We start from the raw sequence: 23,136 nt of genomic DNA on the forward strand, positions 1-23,136 counted from the left end.
CAAGCATTGGGGTGTTTTGGATGGGCAAGAACAGCCCCAGGAAGAGGGGGATAAGAAAAAATAAAAAAACCACACCACTACATTTACAGTCATGGGCTAGGGAGGAGACCTGTAAATAAAAGACTGCAGCAGAGAAAGATCAGGTCTCTTGCCCTACCAGAGAGGTCTGTGATGTTTAAATCTCAGGACTGCATAGACAAAAAACCCACTCATGCATTTATTTTTTTTTTAGTTTTTGCCTGGAGTTCAGCATTAGATTTCAAACAATTACGGATTGGATTTACCAAAGTAAAATTTTATTACATTAAACCCTTACAACACATTGCTTGAAGTGGATTGGATGAATAACATTTTGTACACGGCGTAAAGATTGCTACATTTGTAGAGAAAAAAAAAAACCAAACATTGAAAACTGTGTTGCATAAAGTCATAGCAAAGTTGTAAAGGCACAAAGATTGAAAAACTTTTTTTTTACCGAAAAATACAATTTACACAGTTTACAGAATAACTGTTTATTGCTGGTTTCTCACCTTCAGTCCCTGAGTCAAAAGCCCTTTGTAATTAAACTGCTCCTTGTATTCAGAGGAATCTAAAACACAGCCCTCGTTATGGGGAGACACCTACTGCATACAAGGAGTCCTATCAGGGGTAAGGCGAGAATTAAAACAATCTGTGTTGAAACATTTTTAAAACCTATTTACAGATATAAACATCCAGCAGTGTAAAGGCAGTCTGCTATATAGCATTATATTTATAACAAATAGGGCGTTATCGTTGACTTATTCAAGTCAATCCAGTGTACCCCCAGACCCGTTAATTGGTTCCCTTCAAAAGATATGGATTTCAAGGCCTTCTTATGAAGGTCACCAACTAATGCAGCACTGTCCCTACTTAATAGCACTGCTGGCAGGTTACAAAAGCAGGGGCTCTGGATTAACGCTCTTGTTAAAGTCAACTTGTGGAGGGGAGAGAAAAAAAACAAAAAAAAAACAAACTACACACAACTTACTAAAAATGGCCAACTGTACCAGAAATGGCTTTCCTTACGGGTCCATTCACACCTATGACTTGTAACACACCAACACATGGTGCAGGTTAGATATGGTTTTAAATGGCATTAGTTCTCATCCATGTGATGTTTGTATGCGTTGTACATTTTTTCAAATACAGAAATTCTGGCCAGTAATTCAGCAAGCATTAAAGATAGATAATGAGCATGACAGCCAGGTAAATAACTTCCATGTTTCTATCTGCCTTGGTATTCTTTAGAGTGCAACACTAGGCAAACCTTTACTGATTTGGATAACTTTAGGTCTCGGTCTGGATATCCAATTGGAACATCAGGTGCTGTTCATGATTACCATTGGAGTGTATTATCTCCCCACAGCCTTAGCCCATCTTGAATGAGATGGTTTGTACAAACATCATTGTGGATCCAAAAATATGATGAACTCTCAGTGTCAAGCAGATGTAGGAACCCATAATTGTAAAAAAAAAAAAAAAAAAGGCATCAGCCAGTGAAGCCCACACACCATGGGTTCTGCTGTAAACACTCTAATCTCCTGAACAACCTTTATTTACACTGCTCCTTCAAAGCACTATACAGTCTACATGGCTGATCATGCTCTTAACAGTAAAGGAAACAAAATAAGACCTTGGAAAAAAAAAAAAAGGGGAAAAAAAAATACAACCCCCAAAAACCACAAGCTGCCTTACAAGATAATTAGAACATGTGACAGTCAAAAAGGGTCGTCCCAGAGTACAATGGCCTGAGGAAAGCCTTTCATTTAGGCTAGAAGAGAATGAGTGATCTTTGGTAGAAGAATCACTATGCTAAACAAAAAAAACAAAAAAAAAATTGCCTGTTGTAGTAATTTATCGATAAGGATGACAATGCTTCAGATATGTGCCAATAATCCCTATATTGTTTCTATAACACACACCATAGGTAGCCACTTGCTTCAAATGTGTAGCGATGAATCTCTTTGGCAATTAATCAATAGCGATTTTATTAGCATATTGCCCATGTGATATTAGTACTACAAAAGAAAGCCTCTACTGATTTTTTTTATGACCGATTGAAATAACCATTAAACTTTCTATTAGGATTAGAAGCTAGCAAGTCAGGCAAGGGGATATTTGTGCTGGAATCTCCTGGACATGAAAGAAGCCAGCGGTTTGTTCAAGATGACGGACTGCCTATAACTCTTCATACGAATTCCAAGTTTAAAAACTTATTTTGCAGATTCAAACCTCTTTCCATGCATACATACCCATGCTCAAAAAAGAAACCATTCCTGGAAGGATAGCAGGACAGGACATACTGGTTAAACACAAAAAACCCTCTTTAACCCACAATTTTACACTTTCCCTTAATGAGTACCAACTTTACAATTGAAATATACACTCACTCGCATTTAAAAAAAACTATACATTAAAAAGGTTGGCACTGCACTCATTCATACAGCAATCACATGAAGCGGGGGGGGGGTGTGAATGGAACAAAAACAAAAGAAAGTGACATTTTGGCTTGGTAGTGTCTACCCAAGAATCATAATCCTGCACAGTGTTTATAGCAAGCAATATCTATTAAACAGCAAAATAAGAAAAAAAAAAAAAAAACCGTAACACACACACAAAGAACTCGGACCTGTTGACAGGGTAGTGCAATAGATTTAAAAGTAAAAAAACAAAAAAAAGGTGCACATTGGAATGCAGTTATTGCTAGAATAGTCAACTGTGTGTGCACAAGCCTGTTTAAAGCTATGACTAAATGTGTGGCAGTTTAAAGCTTAAGTATTTTTTTTTTTTTTTAAAATACCCCTTGGCACAGCCTGAAGATTGGATATAGGTGCACTGAATGGACACTTATTACAATTTTATATTACTCAAGGTAGGTTATTGGAAACATACACCTTTAACTTGGTAGACTGCTAACTGGTGGGAGGGGAGAAATTTGTGCTCTTATAGCCGATTAGATTCCAACAGTTGCCCACACAGTGCAAGTTACAAAACTGCTGCTGCAATCTGGCTGCTACAGACAACTTTTAATAACGTCGCCACAGTGTACCATACAAAAAGCTTGCAATTAAGTGCTGGACTGAAACCATTTCTTAGAAACGGAAGAAAAAAAAATAAAAAGGCAGGGGAATCTGTCTAAATAGTTGGTTGTGGATGGCAGAACGATCAAGCATCAATGCAAAGTTTTTGTAGAGAGAATGTTGAGCACATTTGTACTTTCTTCCAACACATCCAAAGCCAAACTTACAAGCTTTCACTTTAGTTCAATTTAGTCTTTGACTGCAGGAGAGATCAGAAAAAAAAAAACGGCCTTAATCTTTTAGTAGAGCTACTGTTTGAGCTTTTTTTTTTTAATTTTTATTTTTTTAAAGAATGTTTATTGGAGTCTGTACCGAACAAAGGCCACAAAAAGGAAAAAGCTGTGGACGTAGGTCAAACAAGTAGACAGGCCGTTAGGGCAACTGAAAACGTTTTAGCAATGGATGTCTAGGCGTAGAACTCCCTCTGCTCCCGTGGTTTCTGGTATCCCCCGTTTGACTGCTTTGGCTCCTCTAAGGAATAGCTTCCTTCATCTTTCTTCTTCATCCGGTAGAACACAAATGCCACCAAGGATGCAGCAAACACCAATCCTGCTAAACCGCCAGCAATGATACCTGGAATGAAAAGTAATGCGCATTAGGTTTAGATATTAGGAGTTAGGCCCCTGTTTCTATGGGCAAACTGTCAATCATCGGTTTATATCCACATCCGTTCAGATAGAGAGATATAAAATCTGTTCTGTTTAAATGGAATGTACCTGAATGGAGGCAAATGGATGTAAATGAATGTGCATTTTTGCATCTCCATTTTCATTGGTTGTTAAAGAAACACACACTTTTTCTCAGTAAACAAAAGTGAATGGTGCATTACAGCAGTATCAAGTGCAAACATGGCTCTGCAGAAACAAAACATTCTCCGCTTACCTGCAAGAAGCTCCTTCCTTTCCATTATTCCATGTGAGGCACCTGCACTGCCATCACCAGGGACCGGAGCGAGCCTGTCACTTTTATCAACTGAAGCCGTGACTTCAAAAAACAAGTCCTGGAGAAATAAAAAAATTAAATAAAAATGCCCCTTAACAAGGCTTCATAGAAAAGGATAATTCATCTTCAACTTAATATTTTTTACTACTTTAGGAAATAAAAATATGCATGATGTTTACAATGAATTGAACACATTTATGCTATTTGAAATCTACAATTCAGATCTGGCAAGACCGACACCTTCTATTGGGTTGCAATTCCTAAAAAAGGAAAAAAAAAAAAAAAAAAAAAAAAAAACAGTGATGAAGAACTTCATTACTCTAACCATAAGGGGGGGGGGGGAAAAACTGGGTTTAGATGTACTTTATTTTGGAAAAAATGATTCTACAGAAAACTTTTTTCGATACCACTTTTCTAATATGAACAGCATCAGATATAAAATTAAAAGAATCAGAATCTTTTAAACAGAAACCTAAACTTACATCTACTGCTTCCACTGGTCCATCTCCCGATTCCTCCTCTGTGGAATCTGAGGTTTCTTCATCTTGTATTGGAACAACAGTGTGGTTATACTGGGCAGTGGAGCCAACAGGTTCCTCATCTTCAGATAGTACTGGAACTGCAGTTGTCATTTCTTCAGGTGGAATGTTGACCCTCCTGCCCTTTGGTTCCTGGGTGTGCACTATATACTGCTCAGAAGCAGTAGACTGGGTGGCCCCTGGTACAGTTGTATGGTGGGGATGGTGTTTGTGATGATGGTGGTGTCCATGGCCATGGTGTTTATCTTCACTAGCTGGAATTGTGGTGGTTTCTCCTTGCCAGTCTTGATCTTTTTCAGGCTCAAGATAATCAGATTTTTCTGTTGTCCTATCAATATGAATAAACTCATCCAACAGAATTGCGGTAGTGGTGGTAGCGGTGGTGTGATTGTGATGTTTACGAGTAAGAGCTTCATCTGTCACAGTATTCTTTTCTGCAGAGTCCACAAAGCCAGGCATTACATCAATATCTGCCGGAATTGCACTGGTCTCTTCATATGTAGTACTAGTTAAGCCTGAGGTGGTTTCTGGATGGTCAACATATTGGACTGAATCTTCAGCTGTTGGTGTCACTTTTTGGACCAAATCATCCATGTCACCCTCATCTGGTGTACTTGTGGTAGTTTCCTCGGGGGCAACAAAAGGCTTTTCTACTTCAGCAGGACCAATAGTAGTGTCAACTACATCAAACTTAGCAGGAAGGGATGTACCTGGTGTGGTTGTATGATGGTGGTGATGGTGGTGGTGGTGTTTCTTTACATCATCAACAGATGCTACAGTAGATGTCTGGTGGGTTGTAGGTTCAAGAGTTGTACCTTCAACAAATGGTTCTTTTCCAACAGGGTGAAAGGCAAAAATATCAAGATCATGTGGTTTAGTAGTTTGTGCGTGAGTAATATTTTCTACATCAGTTTCCTCTTGAATAGCAAAATAAGGCTTCTGGGCTGTGGATATCTGTGTAACCGTAGGGGCGAGAAGAGAGACTTGTGTTGTAGAGACATCCTCATCTACCAAGAAACATGGAAATAAGAAAACCGATGTATTAAAATGGTTTTGACCCAATAACTGCTATGAAAAATCAGCATCTTGTTCTATTGAAGGTATTGCTCTACCACAGAGTCTGCACTGGCAAAACGTTTCATTCTACCATAGTATCTGTACTGCCAAAAACAGAGCTCAGGCCTGTGAAGGAAAAACCACCATTCAAAACATTTGGCTCTGTTAAATTAGCATGTCTATTTCATTGACATTTTTTACTTTTTCTGTTCCTATTATGTGTCCCTGATGTTGTGGTAAGCTACATAATATAGGGTGACAACAATTTAAGGGGCTACAATGTTATTGATCTCCAGCAAGCCCTGCTAGGGCCCCACAGTTTAAAATAGGAGTCTGTAGCATTATTGTACTGAACATAATGAGCAACTTTTGGCAATGTCATGGGCTCCATTTAAGAACCTTCTTTATTAAGCTGGTCCTTTATACATTGCAACTACGTAGTGCAGTGAATTTAGAAGTTTTCAGTAAATATTGGAATAAAAACTTGAATAAAAGTTTAGAACAAACAAGTTTTATTGTAGCTATTGCATGATCAAGCCGGTCATACAATCTATAGGTCTTTGTTATTACATAAATGCACAAAAAGATTTGACTAATTTCGGTTATCGTATCCTAATCTGCATGTCATTTTTTCTTTGGACTCCTTTTCTGTATGGATTTAGAATGTATTAATTGAACATGCTTCACATCTCTTCTTTGATAAACTCAAATATAGATTAAAAAGTGGTTTTCACTGTCCAGCTTTACAGTTTCAACAAGGTGGGTTTGCACTTTAAATTCTCCTGCAATTCCGTGAAAAGAACAGAAGCGAGCATGTTTATTCAGAGGATAGCTTTTGTAATAACTGAACTTACTCTCCATTCCTGAGCCCGAAAAATCCTCATCATCTCCAGAGCCATCAAGGTCTTCAGGAGGAGTAGGTTTGACATCATTCTGAAAAACAAAAAACAAAAACACTGAGTAAACGAACAAGCAAGCATTTAGACTCAGTACAGTTTTGCCTTGCACATTAGAGCTTTCAAAACTAGGAAAGACCAACTGACCAAGGCCTGCAGAGCACTACATGGCTTTTAAAAATGAAACTTCTACTCTACTTGGTGTTTATGAATTTTAATGAGCAGAATAAAAATTCTGGCCAATGAAATAAACACTCAAGTGCTAAACATGATCAGCACTGAGGCATGTTTGGCTTTTTTTTATACCCAAAAACTCCTCTACTGAATGGGATTCTTCTGTGTTTAGAAGCAGCAGTGTTTAGAGGGAGTCAATGCTCCTTCTAAACTCATCTAAAAACGTGTGCACGAGCTTCTATTGAGGTATCGCATTTATTTAGGAGGAGCGGTGTGCACTAGGCCTTACAAAGGCAATTTCTACCAAGAGAACACACACAACCCAGCTTACAGACACATTATGTGGTATGCTTCATCCTTCTAAGTGAATGAAAACATTGTGGGCAGCTATGTATATAAAATCGACCAAATGTGCCAAATTTAAAAAAGGTGCCAAAGTATAAATGCAAATCCCTCACAGAGTGCTGCACAAAATGTGCGAGATACCCATTTTTATAATCTTTTATGTGATTCATTTGCATCAATTGGGTGATACAGTTCATTGGAAAGGGGGTATTTAGCACATTTTGTACAGCTTCATTACTCTATCAGTTTTCCTTCTCTAGTGTGAACCCATCACTTTGGATGGGAGAATAGAGTATTTTACAGACACTGCAGCTCAACTAATTTGCTTGGCCAAAAACAAAACAAAAAAAACCAAAAAAAACAAAAACACGACAGCTTCAATGGAAAATGTATACATTCCCAGAAGTTCGATAAGGAGTTCTAATGTGAGCAATTTGTTTTTAATGTAGTGTCCAAGGTTGGTTTCCATTAAGGAAACGTTGATGGTTTTAGAAGCAAGCTACAACTTGTTAAAATATTTATGAGAAAGGCATAAATGATCAGTTTATTACCAGTGTATAAATGTTTTAAATCCATGATGTGTATGGCAGCGTATCTATAGATGACAAAAGTCGGTATTTATATCCAGGGCATGTCCCTGCTCCCGATCAATTAGTGACAGGGCACTCAGTGCTGCCAGGTAATCGGGCATCCATGCCTCAGAAAATTTTCACTCAGCTTTGCAACTTTAAGCATACCAATATTAGGCAAGTCCATCATCCTGCCCAGACTGGCTAAAAACCATTGAAGGTATAAGCAGCTTATCCTATAATTTATCTTCTCAAACAAAATTAAGAATTCCAGGTATTTATTTATTACAGGTACTTGTATAGCACCACCAAATTATGCAGAGCTAATATATCTATCACATCAGTCCCTAACCCTCAAGGGGCGTACAATCTAAGGTATGGATATTTTACACATGGTTACATTGGCCCAAGAAATACCATACCTGGCAGATACCCCTGGAAGCTACTACTCCAGGGATCTCTACTTGCTTCCATTCCCATGCAGAACAGCCAGCCTAATTCATTGTGAACACAGGAGGACAGTCACTTGGCACAGGCACCATTCAGAGAACGCAAAACCAGTCTGATTATATGAGTTTGAGAGGCAGGGAATTGACATCTCACTCCACCTCATCCAAATCAGACAACGCTTTGCATTCATTTAAAAAATGCACAGCATTCTCTACCTGGCACCTGTACTAAGCAGCCAACCTCTTGTAAGCATCAGACCAGCTGCTCCGAACAGAACCTGGAAGCAAGTGGACATCATTGGAGTAGGGGTGGCTTCCAGGGGCATCAGCAAGGTATGGCATATACTTTGGTTTCTTTTTATATGGTTCCATTGGTCCAGCTTTGATCATACTTGTATGCTTTAAATGGATTTGTAGGTTTGTTCACTATTTCATGTGTCAGTGCGTTTTAACTGTATCATTTAAAGAAGTCCAACTCCCTTCTTCCCAGAACAAATATATTACAGCTGAAGACACCTTAGATGTGCTGGCTGCAATAGCCTTTTCCCACCCAATAACATACTTCCTGTCCTAGGATGACAACCATCACTTGCCCTACTCTGGACAGGACTACTGAAAAAAAAGTCGCCATAACTAGTGGGAGGGAACTTAAGGAAAAAAAAAAAACCCACACGACCTGTGTGTGATCCATGTCCCTTGCAGATTGATACCTTTTGGTATTCTGAAGAAATAGCCAGTTGTGTCCCTGTGCAAAGTGAGCGTGAATGGGAGTGACTATTTCATTAGAGCCTTGCAGGTGCATCCGCTGGCTAATGAGAAAGTGGCAGGGTCTGCATCCCTTTACACATTATTTCCCTTTGCGAGTATCTCACCAAAAATTACATTTTTTTGTTGTGCTCACAATAAGTGCAGGCTTTTGAGAAAAACAGTGAGTCAGTTAAGAAAATTACAGTTTAGCTTGCGTAGCAACTGTATATGCTTTCTCCACCAATTTGTCCCCAAAGAAAGTGGGGTTCTCTTTTAAAATGTGGTGTTCAAATTCGTAATTGTTTAAAAGACTTAACCTGGCGATTCTGCACGCAAGTCTGTTTTTCAGCTTCCTATCACAGACCAAGCAGGAGACCGACGTTTGTGACAAACCATTTAATACTGACGGGGATGCTTACAATGGTCAGTTTGTATTTACAGAAAAATCTTTATCCCAAAAGAAAAACCCACAACAAACCACACATACACACTTGCTGCAACTGCTTATAAAGTTTTCTTATCTGGGTTTTCAAGTCCATCTAAACATGCAAGTGTATCCAACACTACTTCTCCCAGAATGGCAATGTTTCTGTTCAATCTGGATGAAGGCGCAAAGGAGACACCCCCTAAACTGGTCAGATCACCGGGGGAGGGATTCCTTGAAGCGAAACGTCACTCTAAAATCAACAGACTATTTTTAATCCTTATGCCATTGGCATTAGTAAATATATATCATTTACTGGTCTTAAACCTTTTTGTTTTACAATTCTTCAGTTACTTCCTGGTTTTCATTCCTATGCAAATACGGCCATACAACCTGATAGGAACAATTTCTGTCTGTAGCCCAAACTTGTCCTCGATTATTTTCCACCACCAGTTCTGGGAGAGATAAAGCTCCAGACATGGAAGTGTAAAAGCTAAATCTCTAAAAGTTTAATGCAAGATGAGAACTGTTATACAGAACTCAATAGGGGTTACAAGGCCAGAATGACCAATGAAATATTATGCTCTTATCAAAGAGGGAGCTTGAAATAAATAGCATTTGTGGTGCTCAAATAAAGGAACAAAATAACAGACTAATTCAGCCACCACATCTAAGGATTCATAAGCTCCAATAGATTTCATTTTTGTTCTTGGGTTTAATATTGCTTTAAGGGTTTATATTAACATGTGTCTCTACGAGGGTGAGTCACTGTTTGTCAGAAAGTGATGGGAACCCCAAATATTGTGGTCATCAACAAAACAGGTGGAAAGAGGAAATCTTCCTATATACACACAGGTTTCAATGAAAACTGAAAGTGGTTCTAAAAGAAAGGTTATTTACCTTGAGGCATTCTATGCATTAAAGTAAAAAAACCTGGGTGCAGCTCCTCCCTTATACTTACCCAAGCCCAATTTTGATCCAGCGATGTGCATGAGAGCCTCGGCTCTCCCAGGTCTCTCTTCATTGGTTCACACAGCAGGGGGAGCCATTGGCTCCTGCCAATTGCAGCTAGTGAGCCAATGAAGAGCGTGGAGGGTGTTCAGAGATACGCTCTGTGGAATGGAAAGTGTCCATTTACAGGACCACAAGCTCAGGAGCGAGCCTGCTCAAGTGCCCCATTGCTATTGAGGGCACTTGGTGGGGAGGGAGGGGACAGGAGAGCCAGCTGGGGACCCAAAAAGAGGAGGATCCAGGACAGGAGTGAGCGGAATCTCCCTAATACACAGACTGGTAAAAGGGGAAAAAAAAAAAAAAAAAAAAAAAACAACAAGTGTTTTAATCATTCTATACTCTAACCAAGCTAACACACACACACACACACACACACACACACACAAAAACAAAACAAACTACACAGGGATGTTTTGACCGTAGCTATACTTCAAATACATCAAAACACATTAGCACTTTTATTTTCCAGAGAACCATGGCATGCAGCAGCTGATCCCTTGAGAAACGAAGAATTAAGGATAGGTGGGTGCACTGAAATTACAGTTGAGGATTTGCCATCTGACTAGACATTTACAGCCAGGGAACGACTAGGACAAGGATTTGTGCACATTAAGGCTCAGAATGACTTCAAGGCCCGGCTCAAGGCTGCTAAGTGACCTTTTAAAGGATTACATTATTAGGGGAAAGAGGGTGGTATCCCAAGAAGCCAGACTACTGTACAGTGTGGATGCGATTACATGAAAAGTCTGTACTGTCTTTAAATTCACTTGACATTCCAGCTTTGTCCTAGATATCTATTATGGAGGACTGTCCCTCTTTTACCAGTCAGCGAGTACAATTCTGAAGTCCTGGCTGCATTGTGCAGTACTTTTAGCCCAACATATTTCAGGCATTAGGTGCTGAGTGGCATAGGTTTAGCCAGCTAATAAGAGATCATTGCACTCTTCCTTAAAAGCTCAGAGCAGTCTGAAAATTGTGAAAACAAACAAGGATATGGACACTTGAATAGCATTGGCACCGCCATTGACTGAGATTGGTGAATGGAAAGGAGTGGCTAAATAGAATGTTGGCAAGTAAATCGTCATTCAAAGCCATTTCATTGTTGGGTTGGAGTTGGGCTTTACGCACATGCGCGACACTGTACTCATCCACCGGGAGCACAAAAAGCAGAAGGACTTTTCATGACCCTGTTTGGTCAACAACTGTGTGCCAAACTGCTGCAGAATGTGAGACGTGAGCACTCTTCATTGAACAATGAGAGCTTTTGAACAGAAGTAAAAAATATATCAAAACAATCCAGTTTCTCTGTTTAATTCACACTCCTTAGACAAGTGTCTGCCTGCACTGCTGATCGCCCGCCAGGTCATACAACTATCGGTTTACACTGTAACCGCACTGGCCTGTGGTGGCAATAGGCTCCCCCCGACACACAGCACACTGACCAGCAACAAACAGTATGGCTTTGCAGAGGGAATGTTTGGAGACGGAGAGGCACCAATTCACAAACTAAAAACAGAAAAAAAACCCAAACACCTTACCCAAACATTTGGTATACCAAGGTGTTCGTTTTGCCTAATCCATAAATATAGGACTACCTTGGACCTAAAAGATATCCTCATGTTGGCTTTATAGCTAGTAAAGAATTAGCGTGCGGTACGGACGTCCAAATTCAATGGCTGCATGCTTTCAAGTATGAGAACTTTGAGCCTGGATAAGCATTAGAGGTTCTCAATCTGTACCTTTAAAATGTACGACAGCATAAGAAAACACAACAAAAAATAGCTTTTGTCTTGTGGTGTCAGCCATGCCTAGTTGTATTTTCCTGAACTACTTGAACCCTACACTCTACAAACAGACAATGATTCTGTAATCCAAAATAATGAAAAAATTACTGGAAGTCTCTGAACCCAAACTCATACAAAGGACATTGTGCACGTCTAATCCTGTGACAGCAGCCTTGGGAAATCCCATTTCTTATCCAGCATGGCTGTGACCCTGTGCAACGCCAACATAAGATACTGGGGAAATTTATTAAAACTGAAGCTGAAAAAAAAAAAAAAAAAAAAAAAAAAAAAAAAAAAAAAAAAAAAAAAGAGACTTGTTCAGTTAAGCCAGTGTTTCTCAACTCCAGTCCTCATGGACCCCCACAGGTCATGTTTTCAGGATTTCCCTCAGATGAAACAGCTGTGGTAATTACTAAGGCAGTGAAACTGATCAAATCACCTGTGCAAAATAATGGAAATCCTGAAAACATGACCTGTTGGGGGTCCATGAGGACTGGAGTTGAGAAACCCTGAGTTAAGCTTTGAAAACAAGACTACAGCCACTGTGCATGGCAACCAGTCAGCTTCTGCTTTTAAGTAAAAATTCCCCTAACTGCAGTGTTTGGTATGGGGGAGGAACATCATGGATATCAACAGGAACTTCATTCAGCTATTGAAACCTAAATAAAAAAAAAAAAAAAAAAAAAAAAGTCAGCTGCTACAAGAAACTTGACAAAAAAAAAAAAAAAAAAACCCTATTACAACACAAACTCTCAAACCAGCCCATTAAGTCCAGCACTGTTTTTCTCATGTCTTTGCAGTTTCTTTCCATGCCACCATTTAGGATTTGGAAACTGCCTGTCACCAGTCACAGGTGCCCACTCACCACACCAAAATGCCACTGCGCATGCACAGGAAGACTGCCAGGAAACTGACCTGAAGCCTCCTTGCATGCATGATGTGATATCCTAGGAGGCTGCAGGTAGCCAAGGGATGAGAAGCTTAACCGCTTCACGCCAGCGCCTCCCGGCCCTTTAAGAGTTTCAGCATTTGGGAGGCGGGGTTTAGGGTCACATGATCGGGAAAGGTCCCGATCGAAAGAGGAGATTGGGACCTTTCTGTGAGTACCAGACGTGTGCTGGGAGCATGCAGGGCGCGCGCGCTCGGCACATATGTCCTTTAATTGAATGCAAATGTGCGGCCGCTCAGCGTCTAGGCCCAGACGCCAGGAGGCCGCACATTTGCTTGCGGCCGGCGTGAAGAGGTTAAGGGAGGTGGGGGGTTGGCGGTTGAGTGGGGGTTTAAGAAATACTTTTTATTAAAATAAATATGAAATGCGATTATGGTCTGCACAGAGCCTAATGTACAAACTACTCTTAATTGGCAATTCTAACAATCCCCTAAACACAAGTGCACAACACTATGCACAAATTGGCCAATTCACTAAAAAGGAAACTTTATTGGTTTTTTTAATAAGCATGTTCTAATCTATTATACAGGATTTATATAGCACCAACAGTTTGCTCAGCGCTTCACAATATAACGGGAGACAATACAGCAACAATACAGTTCAATACAAGAGGGATAGGAGGGCCCTGCTCCTTGGAGCTTACAATCTAGGAGGGAGGGGCTAGTGGTACAAAAGGTAGTAACTGTGGGGGATGGACTGGTAGAAGGAATTGAAGATTCCATTATTCGCTGAGGGCAGGATAGGCTTCCCTGAAGAGACAGGTTTTCAGAGATCACCTCAAAGTGAGCAAAGTAGGCAATAGTCTGATAAATTGGGGTAGAGAGTCCCAGAGGATAGGGGAAGCTCTGGAGACTAGCATGGGAGGAGGAGACAAGGGAGCTACAGAGCAGGAGGTCGTGCGAGGAGCAGAGAGTATAGTTTGGGTGATATTTGGAGACAAGATTGGTGATATAATTTGGGGCAGAGTTAAATGGCTTTATAGGTTATTGTTAATTTATTTCAGGTACTTATATAGCACTGTCAATTTACGCAGCGCTTTACATATATTGATCATTCACAGCAGTCCCTAACCCTCAAGGGGTATACAATCTAAAGTCTCACTCACATTCATACACATTAGGGGCAATTTAGACAGGATCCAATTAACCTACTAGCATGTCTTTGAAGTGTGGGAGGAAACCGGAGTACCCGGAAGGAACCCACGCAGGCACAGGGAGAACATCCAAACTCCAGGCAGGAGGTGCCGTGGCTGGGATTCGAACCAACGACCCTAGTACTGCCAGGCAGAAGTGCTAACCATTTAGCCACTGTGCTGCCCAATTATTTGTTAATGTTTTGAATTTTATCCGTTGGGCAATGGGAAATCAAAAATTCCCATAGAGAGAGAAAAACCACATTTGTTAAACTTTCTTCCGTGCAATTAATTCTGCCTCACATTTCCTGCCACCTAATGAGACTCACCCTTTGCTCACCTGATCTTTCACATACTCCGGACGAAGCTCTGGTTATTGGAAAAAAACACGTAGAGGTTCTTTAAAGAAAAATTTGAGAACACATGGAAAACTTTCTCACGAGACTTTTTTGAAGTATGGCACATTTTCAGTGAAATTTTTTTTTTTTTTTTTTTTTTTTACTGGATAAGTGATGTATGGGGCTTGTCAATTACCCTCATAACACACTGATTTGATTATCTTCATAGATTATAACGCTAACCAGGCTTTTTGTGCACATTTTAACCCACTTGGAAATGCAATGCCTTGAATGGGCCCTTCAGACATGCAGCAGAACCAGGTATTAAAATGATGGACACAGGAAACGAACACTGCCTACACATGAAAAATCATAAGACCGGGAAAAAAAATAAATAAATAAAAAATAATAATTTGTCCAATGAAAAAGTGGCCAATAAATTTCAGTTCTGAATATCAATTTCTGTGGAATGATCTCCCATAAGTGTCTACCATGCAGTCCACCTTAATTACAGCTTTCAGAAAACAGGGCAGTATCCTGTACAATCCAATCAGAATGTGTGCAAGGACAGAGGAAAGGCCATTATAGTAAGCACATTCACAGTCACAACAAAGTCCAGGTTTAAAAAATACTTCTAATGATACCAGACTCCAATAAGGGGCTTAGGATTACCATTCGGGCTCATGTCAATGGGTGTGGTCTTCCTGCAATTGACATGTTTGGACGCATATCAAATACAGGTCAGCAAAATTCCATAGACTTGCACAGGCAGTCCAACTCCTCCGGGATGGCACATCTATACGTGCCATTGCCAGAAGGTTTGCGGTGTCTCCCAGCAGTCTCAAGAGCATGGAGGAGATTCCAGGGAAACAGGCAGTTACTCTAGGAGTATAAATAAAGAGTGCGCTTATTATTCACAAAAAATGCAGAGACGTCAGTGACGAAATGCGTTGGGCGTGGCCTAGTTGACGTGACGTCGGGATGGTCCTCCCAGCTGTCTGCTGTGAGATCGCAGTGCAGGAGGTTCGTCCCCTGTTTTTTTTTCCCTCGTGGATGTGTTATTATAGAGGCTGTCATTGCTGGCGTCGGCTAGACACCTTCCTTGTGACTGTTATACTTAATAAAATTTTACTGGTTTTAAAAACGTACTGCATCATCAGATCTCTTCTGATTCCTCAAGCTTTGCCCATGTTATTGGAAGACCGTCTGCTGCTTAGCTGTTCCATATGTGCTGATCGGATCATTATTGGTTGCGGTTCCTCTACTGGGATATCCTGCAGATCATCGCTCCCAGAGCAAAATGCTATCATGCTGGTTTATGATTTAATCAGCATATAGCTCTGGTGAGTGTATTCATTTCATCTGGTGTTGGATTCGTACATGGGTGTTTCAAGATTGACATTAAGTTGATATTGGATTATCACGGTTTATGGTGGCTGGACTTATGTTTATATTTATGGATTTTATTTGTTATTTCTATTTCTCTTTGCATTTTTTGTGAATTAGCGCACTCTTTATTTATACACAATTTCACCTTTTTTGGTTAGGAGGTGCTGCTTATTTTATTTATATTATTTTCTGTGGCGCTTCTTATATTTGTTACATAGTTACTCTAGGAGAGCTGGACAGGGCTGTAGAAGGTCCTTAACTCATCAGAAGGACCGGTATCTGCTCTTTTGTGCAAGGGCGACAGGATGAGCACTGCCAGAGCCCTACAGAATGACCTCCAGAGCAGGCCACTGGTGTGAATGTCTCTGACCAAACAAACAGACTTCATGAGGGTGGCCCCAGGGCCCAACATCCTCTAGCGGTCCCTGTGCCCTTTGCCTGGCACCATAGAGCTCGACTAGCATTTGCCATTGAACACCAGAATTGGCAGGTCTGGTGCAGTGTGCTTTTCAGATGAGAGCAGGTTCACATTGAGCACGTGACAGACGTGAAAGGGTCTGGAGAAGCCATGGAGAACCCTATGCTTCCTGTTCAGCATGACAGTTTTGGTGGCTCATCAGTGATGGTCTGGGGAGGCATATCCATGGAGGGATACACAGACCTTTACAGGCTAGACAATGGCACCCTGACTGCCATTAGGTATCAGGATGAAATCCTTGGCCCCATTCTCAGACACTAGCCTGGTGCAGTGGGTCCTGGGTTCCTCCTGGTACATGACAATGCCCAACCTCATGTGGAGAGAGTACGCAGGCAGTTCCTGGAGGATGAAGGAATTGATACGATTGAGTATCAAGCCCCCACACTTGCCTGACCTAAATCCAATTGAACACCTCGGGGATATCATGTTTTGGTCCATCCGACGCCGCCAGGTTGCACCTTAGACTGTTCAGGTGTTCAGTGATGCCCTGGTCCAGATCTGGGAGGAAATACCCCAGGACACCATCTGTCTCATTAGGAGCATGCCCAGAGTTCAGGCATGCATACAAGCACGTGGGGGCCATACAAACCCGAGTACCATTTTGAGCTGCTGCAGTGAAATTTCAGAAAAATGGACTAGCCTGCTGCATCATTTTTTCACTTTGATTTTCGGGAGTGTCTGAATTCAACCCTCTGTAGGTGGATAATTTTCATTTTCATCAAACGATGGGGTATCCTTACATATTACCCAGTCCATATCAGTATTGATATCCAGCATATTTTTTTTGATCTGATGTGTTTTCAAAGTATTCCTTTAATTTTTTTGAGGGGTGTGTGTACACACACCAAAGTGAATAATGGCACAATACATAAAAAAAAAAAAAAGTTTTTTTTAGCACTTACAGCAACGCTCTGGACACAGTATATGAAGAGTTAGAGATAACCAAGCTGGACTTTGCAAAAGTCAGAAAAAAAGTTTTCTTACTGAAGTTCCGATTTTTAAGAGAAATAGGTGCATGGTAAAGTTAGTTACTGAAACAGTAAACTAAATTCCCATGGAAAATTCACTCAGACTATATAAAAAATGAGCAACCCTTAAGCACACAAGATGTCTGCGCAAAGAGCTTCTTCTTACATTCTCTGGCCAAGACAGCAAGATCACAAAACAGAAGTTCCAGTAACTAATATACAGACGCAGACAATAGGCTGATTTAAGGTGCCCTTACCTTTGTGAAAACCTGTACTGTAAAGCAGGGCAAAGAAAATACATTTTGCAAAAATATTCAATGCCCATTAGATTTTACCAACTCTACACAGTTCCCCTATTTTGAAATATTAACATTTTTATTAAATATCATGGCTCGATTCTAGATCACGTTTGACACTTGCAATTCTACAGTACCAAGATAGCAACACAAAAATCTGAACATTCAGCTGGGAAAGATAAAAACGTAAGTATCTACAGGCAAAAGAAGTGTTAGAAGCCCTGTCAGGTTCTACTGCTATCCTGGGCTTTGAGAGATCTCCCCGCACAGTCTTTTCTGGGGACAAGGTTTTACTGGACAGGAAGGAAGGGAAAAAAAAAAAAAAATGAATAGGAAAAAACAGACCAACAGCGGATTTCTGTTTATGCAGGGGAGAACCTTTTCCCCAATTAGGAAAAGAGGGGAACACTGCATCAGAGTGTACAGGGAATAATCTAATGGACTGCAATAAAATATCAACTTGGCAAAAGGGTGGGGACAAAAAAAAAAAAAAAAAACTAGTAATGCACCAACATAATGGGCCAACAGTTGCGTCCCCATTGACTTCAATGCAGAAACTCCAAGTTTTTTCATTCTATATCCAATGTTTTGGTTACTTTCTTCTCCCCAGCTTCTTATGCTTTTGGGGTCCTCAGCCATCTTGACTGTCCCAATTGTTCTAAAGCATCTTCAAGGTGGAAGCCAAGAAGCCTTTACTGTATAAGAGGCCTAGTACAGTATGTCTCTTCCACAATATAAACCCTTCCTGCTCAGTGATGATTCACACATGAGTGGTGCGGATTCAAGCTCAAGTTTCAGTGCCGGTTCACATATTTGCAGATCGGATGCATTTTGAGCTGCATCCAATCCGCATGACGAGAAATAACATGGCTTCCAATAGTGCCTGTTCACATATGTCTGGCACACTGGCGGTGCGGATTGAAAGAAAAAAAAAAAAAAAAAAAGTCCTGTATGATTTCTGAGCAGTGTGGTTGGCTTCAGGTGTGGATTACAGGATATTGACTTCTATTAGGAACCGTTTCTAAACCTGTGTGCGCAGGATAAGATCCTGACCTGAAGCAGTCCTGAACCACTGAACATCTACTGTGACAATAAGCTGTGAAACCTGAACTTCAATTTGCACAACGAAAGAGTGAATCAGCTCATTTAACACATGCCATATTTTCATAATGCCCCAAACTACCAACTCCATATTACAAAACATGAACAAGTTTGTAAGAGTTGACAAACACACCCAGACACAGTTCTAGGTTTTCAGATCCAGCAACATTAGATAATGTACCCTGACATTCTAGCAACATCTTCCATTGTGGGCATAGTGTTTACAGGGTGATGAACAGCACCCGCTTTTTGCGACAAAACTTTTCTGATTGAATAAGCATGATTTGGGTCAAATTACACCTCACAGCCCCTTCAATGTCTCCCATAAGACTCTGGAAATCCCCAAATAAGATTTGGTTTCAATCCCTTATAAAGCCTGCCTTTATGTAGTCGCCAGTTTAGAATTTCTCAAATAAACGTGACATAGGTACCATTAGCCGATTCTAGGTTGGATTTCAGACAGCAATGCTCTGTAGCCAAAGTGTTGGTAGACCACCTTCTCTGGTAGCCTCAGTTGTGATATTCTTCACACTTTTTAATTATATACTTATGAGGGGCGAGGGGGGAGGTTTGATCTGGTCCTTGTTTCCTAAAATAACTCAACCCCAATAGGTGCTTTCTTAGCAATTTACCCCATACTGGTATTGGTTTGATCAATCCTTAGTCGGCAAGATTGACTTTCTGAACTTCAAGCACAAAAACTCATTTAAGAGCAACAAAAAGGATATAAAATGCACTGTGTGCACTAAATGCCTATACAAACCCAGAATATTACCTTGTAGAAGTGGCAGGGACATCACTGTGCTGTACATGGCCTGTGCAGAAAGAGCTGTGGGAGGGACCCAGCAGGGACCACCAAATACAGGCTGCCTGCAGAAAACTACTGGAGGAGGCGGAGACAAGACCAGTCACCCTACAGAAGAGAGCGCAGCACTGACCAGTCTTTACCTCTGTGCAGGAGGTTCATGTTAGTAGTAAAGTTTTATACTGAATTACTGCACAGATCACCAAAATGAGAGAACACAACGAACATATTCAGACTATATTTTCTGTTCTTGGAGTCCAGTTTAATAGGTTTGGGAAAAAGAAAGAAAAACCCACGGCATAAATAGCTGTGTTTGTTTTGAGATCATGTGACACTCACTGTACAGAGATGGACTTCCATTCAACTATGTTACTTCTAAAGGGCAATTGTTTCACCAAAGCTTTAAGCATTTCACAGCAAGGGTGAATTCAGTTTACTTTTAAGTTTTGATTGGGGAAAGAATACATACATACATCCATACATACATACATACATACATACGCCAACTAGGGTGCACAGATTGTTTATGAAGGCACATGGAGAGAATACTAGGACAAGGAAATCACCCTACTAGAGACTCCACCACAGCTCTGGTTAGTTGGTCTAAATGATTGGACTTGAGTTAACTTTTCAGAAGATACAACTGTGCAGAGGAGTGCAGAGTAGGTAATGGACCCCACTGCACACACCCCTCCCTGCATATGAGCAGTTAGAAGTATTTGTTCACAGTTCCCACATGTAGGAGGGACCATAATAAAAATCCTTAACGACAATCTAAGCACACAGACTCGTTCATCATACTGCTTAATGAGCTTTTAAGGTTGTGACTCCAGGGCACAGTGTAATGAACAGATTTTAAATTGTGCAACATTCACTAGATTTTCAGGCATGTGGTTACATGGATTAATGCTCCACTCCCCACATGTCGTCATACAATAGGGAAAATCCAGGTGACGGAGCAACTGGCACTCTTACTGTACAAGTATCGGCCATAAAAACCCTGGAATTCTACAACAGACTGGACCATACCTTCCTCCCCCATCAAATGTACCAGCTTACATCCTCTCCCACTCCTCTAGTCTGGAGGAGTCCTTTTTATTGTCCAGCTGTTGAACAAACTGGTTTACTGGTCTTGTGATAGCCGGCTTTTTACAGCTCCCTGGAAATTCAGTGTTGAGATATCCTACTTTCATTCCCAGCCATTACATAATGGTATGAAGCTCATGCAATAGATTCTCCTAATTCAGACTAAGCAGGAATATGGCTGTGAGAATATAGCCATCATTTTAGCCCTCTAGGAGAACTTGCACACTTGAGAAATTGCACTTCTAAAGTCCCACAGTACTATACGAACGATCAGCAGGTCATCACCAACATATCCTACCAAAACCTCTGTAATAACCCTTATATTTGCTGCATAAATTAAGCAGACATTCCATAAAAATGAAGCCCAGCTTTAGGGCTTGTTCACACCATGTCCACAGAGCGCGAGTCAAGAAGCAACCTTTTGGAGCTGCAGTGAGCATGAGCCCTAGGCTTGCAAGCATTGTTGCCGCTCCCAGTCTAAATAGCCTCTCCATAAACCCACAATCAGATATGCCCGTTAGGAACAGAGCATTTCCTTGTTTTAGGATTTAAACCTGCAGAAGCAGCAGTAGCTGTTGGGAGTCATGCAATTTTATTGTGACATCCCACATCATTTCTTCCTTCAACTTTCTCCACAAGGAAGCAACCTGTAATTATACTGTAGAAGGCAGACAAGTAAAAACAAACACTGTAAACCTAAAAGTTCTCTTCACATGCAATCTTCTGATACTGTTCCAAGTTTCAACCATAAAATTCTGTGCACAAAAGGCCAATCTGGACTCAGAAGTTTAGAATCTAGACTGTTAGGTGAAAAGAAAGCTTCACTGAATGGGAGATCTTATACAAAAAGAGGGTCAAGGCCATCTTAAACTGGAACTGTACTCAAAAGTGGAGATCTGCCATGTTCCAGGGAATGTACTGAAAGGTTCGTTTTGCCTGAGCAGTACTTTGTGAAATCTAATTTGGTCTTCAAATTCCTCCTGAAAAATAGCAGTGCACTTCCAGACATGTGACTGTGCCTAGGCATTCCTTTTCTGTAGCCCGATTGTTGTACACCTAAAGTAGGGGTGCTCAACCTGTGGCCCGCTGAGCCCTCTGATGCGGCCCTTGACCATAAACCAGAGAATTGCATGCCTGGGGTTGGCAACCCGTTGATCACGATGTGGGTTCGCTGACCTGCCATCCCAGAGCATGAGAGTGCATGATGCCAGCAGCAGAGGAAGCAGGCGGCTGTGGAGACAGCAGGAGCCAGATAAGCAGTTGCTTCCTCCGTAGAGCAGGCTCCTGTGCCAAGCACTGGTGCATTGTCAACCTCACCCCATGCTCCAGGGGAGCCACACAGCCTCCCTATCACTTTGTTTTACACTTTGACAGGAGGGGTGGCATATACAGGAAAACGTTCCTCTCTCTGTTCCTCCTGAAACAGATGATAGCCAGCTTCTCCTCCTCCTCCCACCAGCATTCAGTGGCTGAAGGAAAACGTTCATTGCGCTATTCAAAATAAAAAAAATTATACATTCTGAACCAATTTTCATTCATTGTGGCCTGCGACCAGTGACCAAATCACTCACATGTCCCTCACTCTTCAAAAGCTTGAGCACCCTTGACCTAAAAAGTGTAAAATCTAAGGTTGCTGTGAAGGTCACTCCTGTGCTGTCCACAGTTCATGCTGAAAAAGCTGTGCACAAGTACCTACCCTGCAAAATCTCATGGCTTCATTCTGTGTGTTCTCTTCATTTCTCCTGCTGCTTTTTGATTGCTACTCCAAACAGTCAGAGGAGTAGCCCTGATATCAGGAAGCAAAGCACTGCTCCTCTACCAGGATGGCCTCTTCCGCAGACATATTATGGGGCTAGACATGGCAAATTAATGGGGAAAAGATCAACTGCCGAGAGACTACAGGCAATATTGATCATTATTTTAACGAAATGCGAGTGTATTTAAGGGGGTTTGAATTAATAAAGGCTTAAAAAGCAGAATTACACTATGTGGTTTTTTCCCACTTCTTTACCTATGTATGGGATTGCATCCATTTGCTTGAGTGATGGTGCTGTGGAGCCCAGAAGAAGAATCCTTTAATGGGTATTCGTTTATTGGATGGGGACCACTGTTTAGCTATTGAGGAGATTTTCCTCTGCTGGTTATTCACCAGCATTTGGCGAGTGTCCATTCTGATGGGGTGCTAATCACTGCAAGATCACATAAAAAGGTATTGGATATGTTGGAAAACAGGAATTTTTTTAAACAGATAAAAAGGTGGGCTGCACTGTGTGCATATTCACTCTGATACACTGTAGTGGAAGTTTCGTTTTCCAAAACACTCTCCATTTATTCTATTTATTAATACTAGGTTTGATTCATATTTTGTGGTTTATATAATTGAGCGCCATTTATGAGGAGGGTCAACTATACTCATACATCTACAATATTGATAACTAGTTATTTGCCTTCAGGTGGTAACAAGTAACCCTGTAGTAAAGCAAAACTTGGCTACAGAGGCCGTACCAAAAAGTCATGGAACCCCACCTACTAGCAGCAGTAAATTACAAAAGCATTG

The 23,136-nt window shown here is 40.9% G+C and overlaps 1 protein-coding gene across 1 annotated transcript in view; it reads right to left on the minus strand.

Annotated features, from left to right (window-relative positions):
• Positions 1-274: 274 nt before the first annotated feature.
• SDC1 (syndecan 1) overlaps positions 275-23,136 on the minus strand; it is a 72,483-nt gene continuing 49,621 nt past the window's right edge. Inside the window, exons 2-5 of the mRNA XM_089657346.1 lie at positions 6,493-6,571; positions 4,526-5,589; positions 3,984-4,101; positions 275-3,674 (exon numbers count right to left, since the gene is read on the minus strand). Coding sequence (XP_089513472.1) covers positions 3,508-3,674; positions 3,984-4,101; positions 4,526-5,589; positions 6,493-6,571 — 1,428 coding nt within the window. The 3' untranslated portion in view covers positions 275-3,507. The remainder of the gene's footprint in view (positions 3,675-3,983; positions 4,102-4,525; positions 5,590-6,492; positions 6,572-23,136) is intronic.

This window comes from Staurois parvus, unplaced genomic scaffold, assembly GCF_062004578.1.
Source record: "Staurois parvus isolate SC_StPar_1 unplaced genomic scaffold, SC_StPar_1.0 ptg000985l, whole genome shotgun sequence".
NCBI classification, from domain to species: domain Eukaryota; kingdom Metazoa; phylum Chordata; class Amphibia; order Anura; family Ranidae; genus Staurois; species Staurois parvus.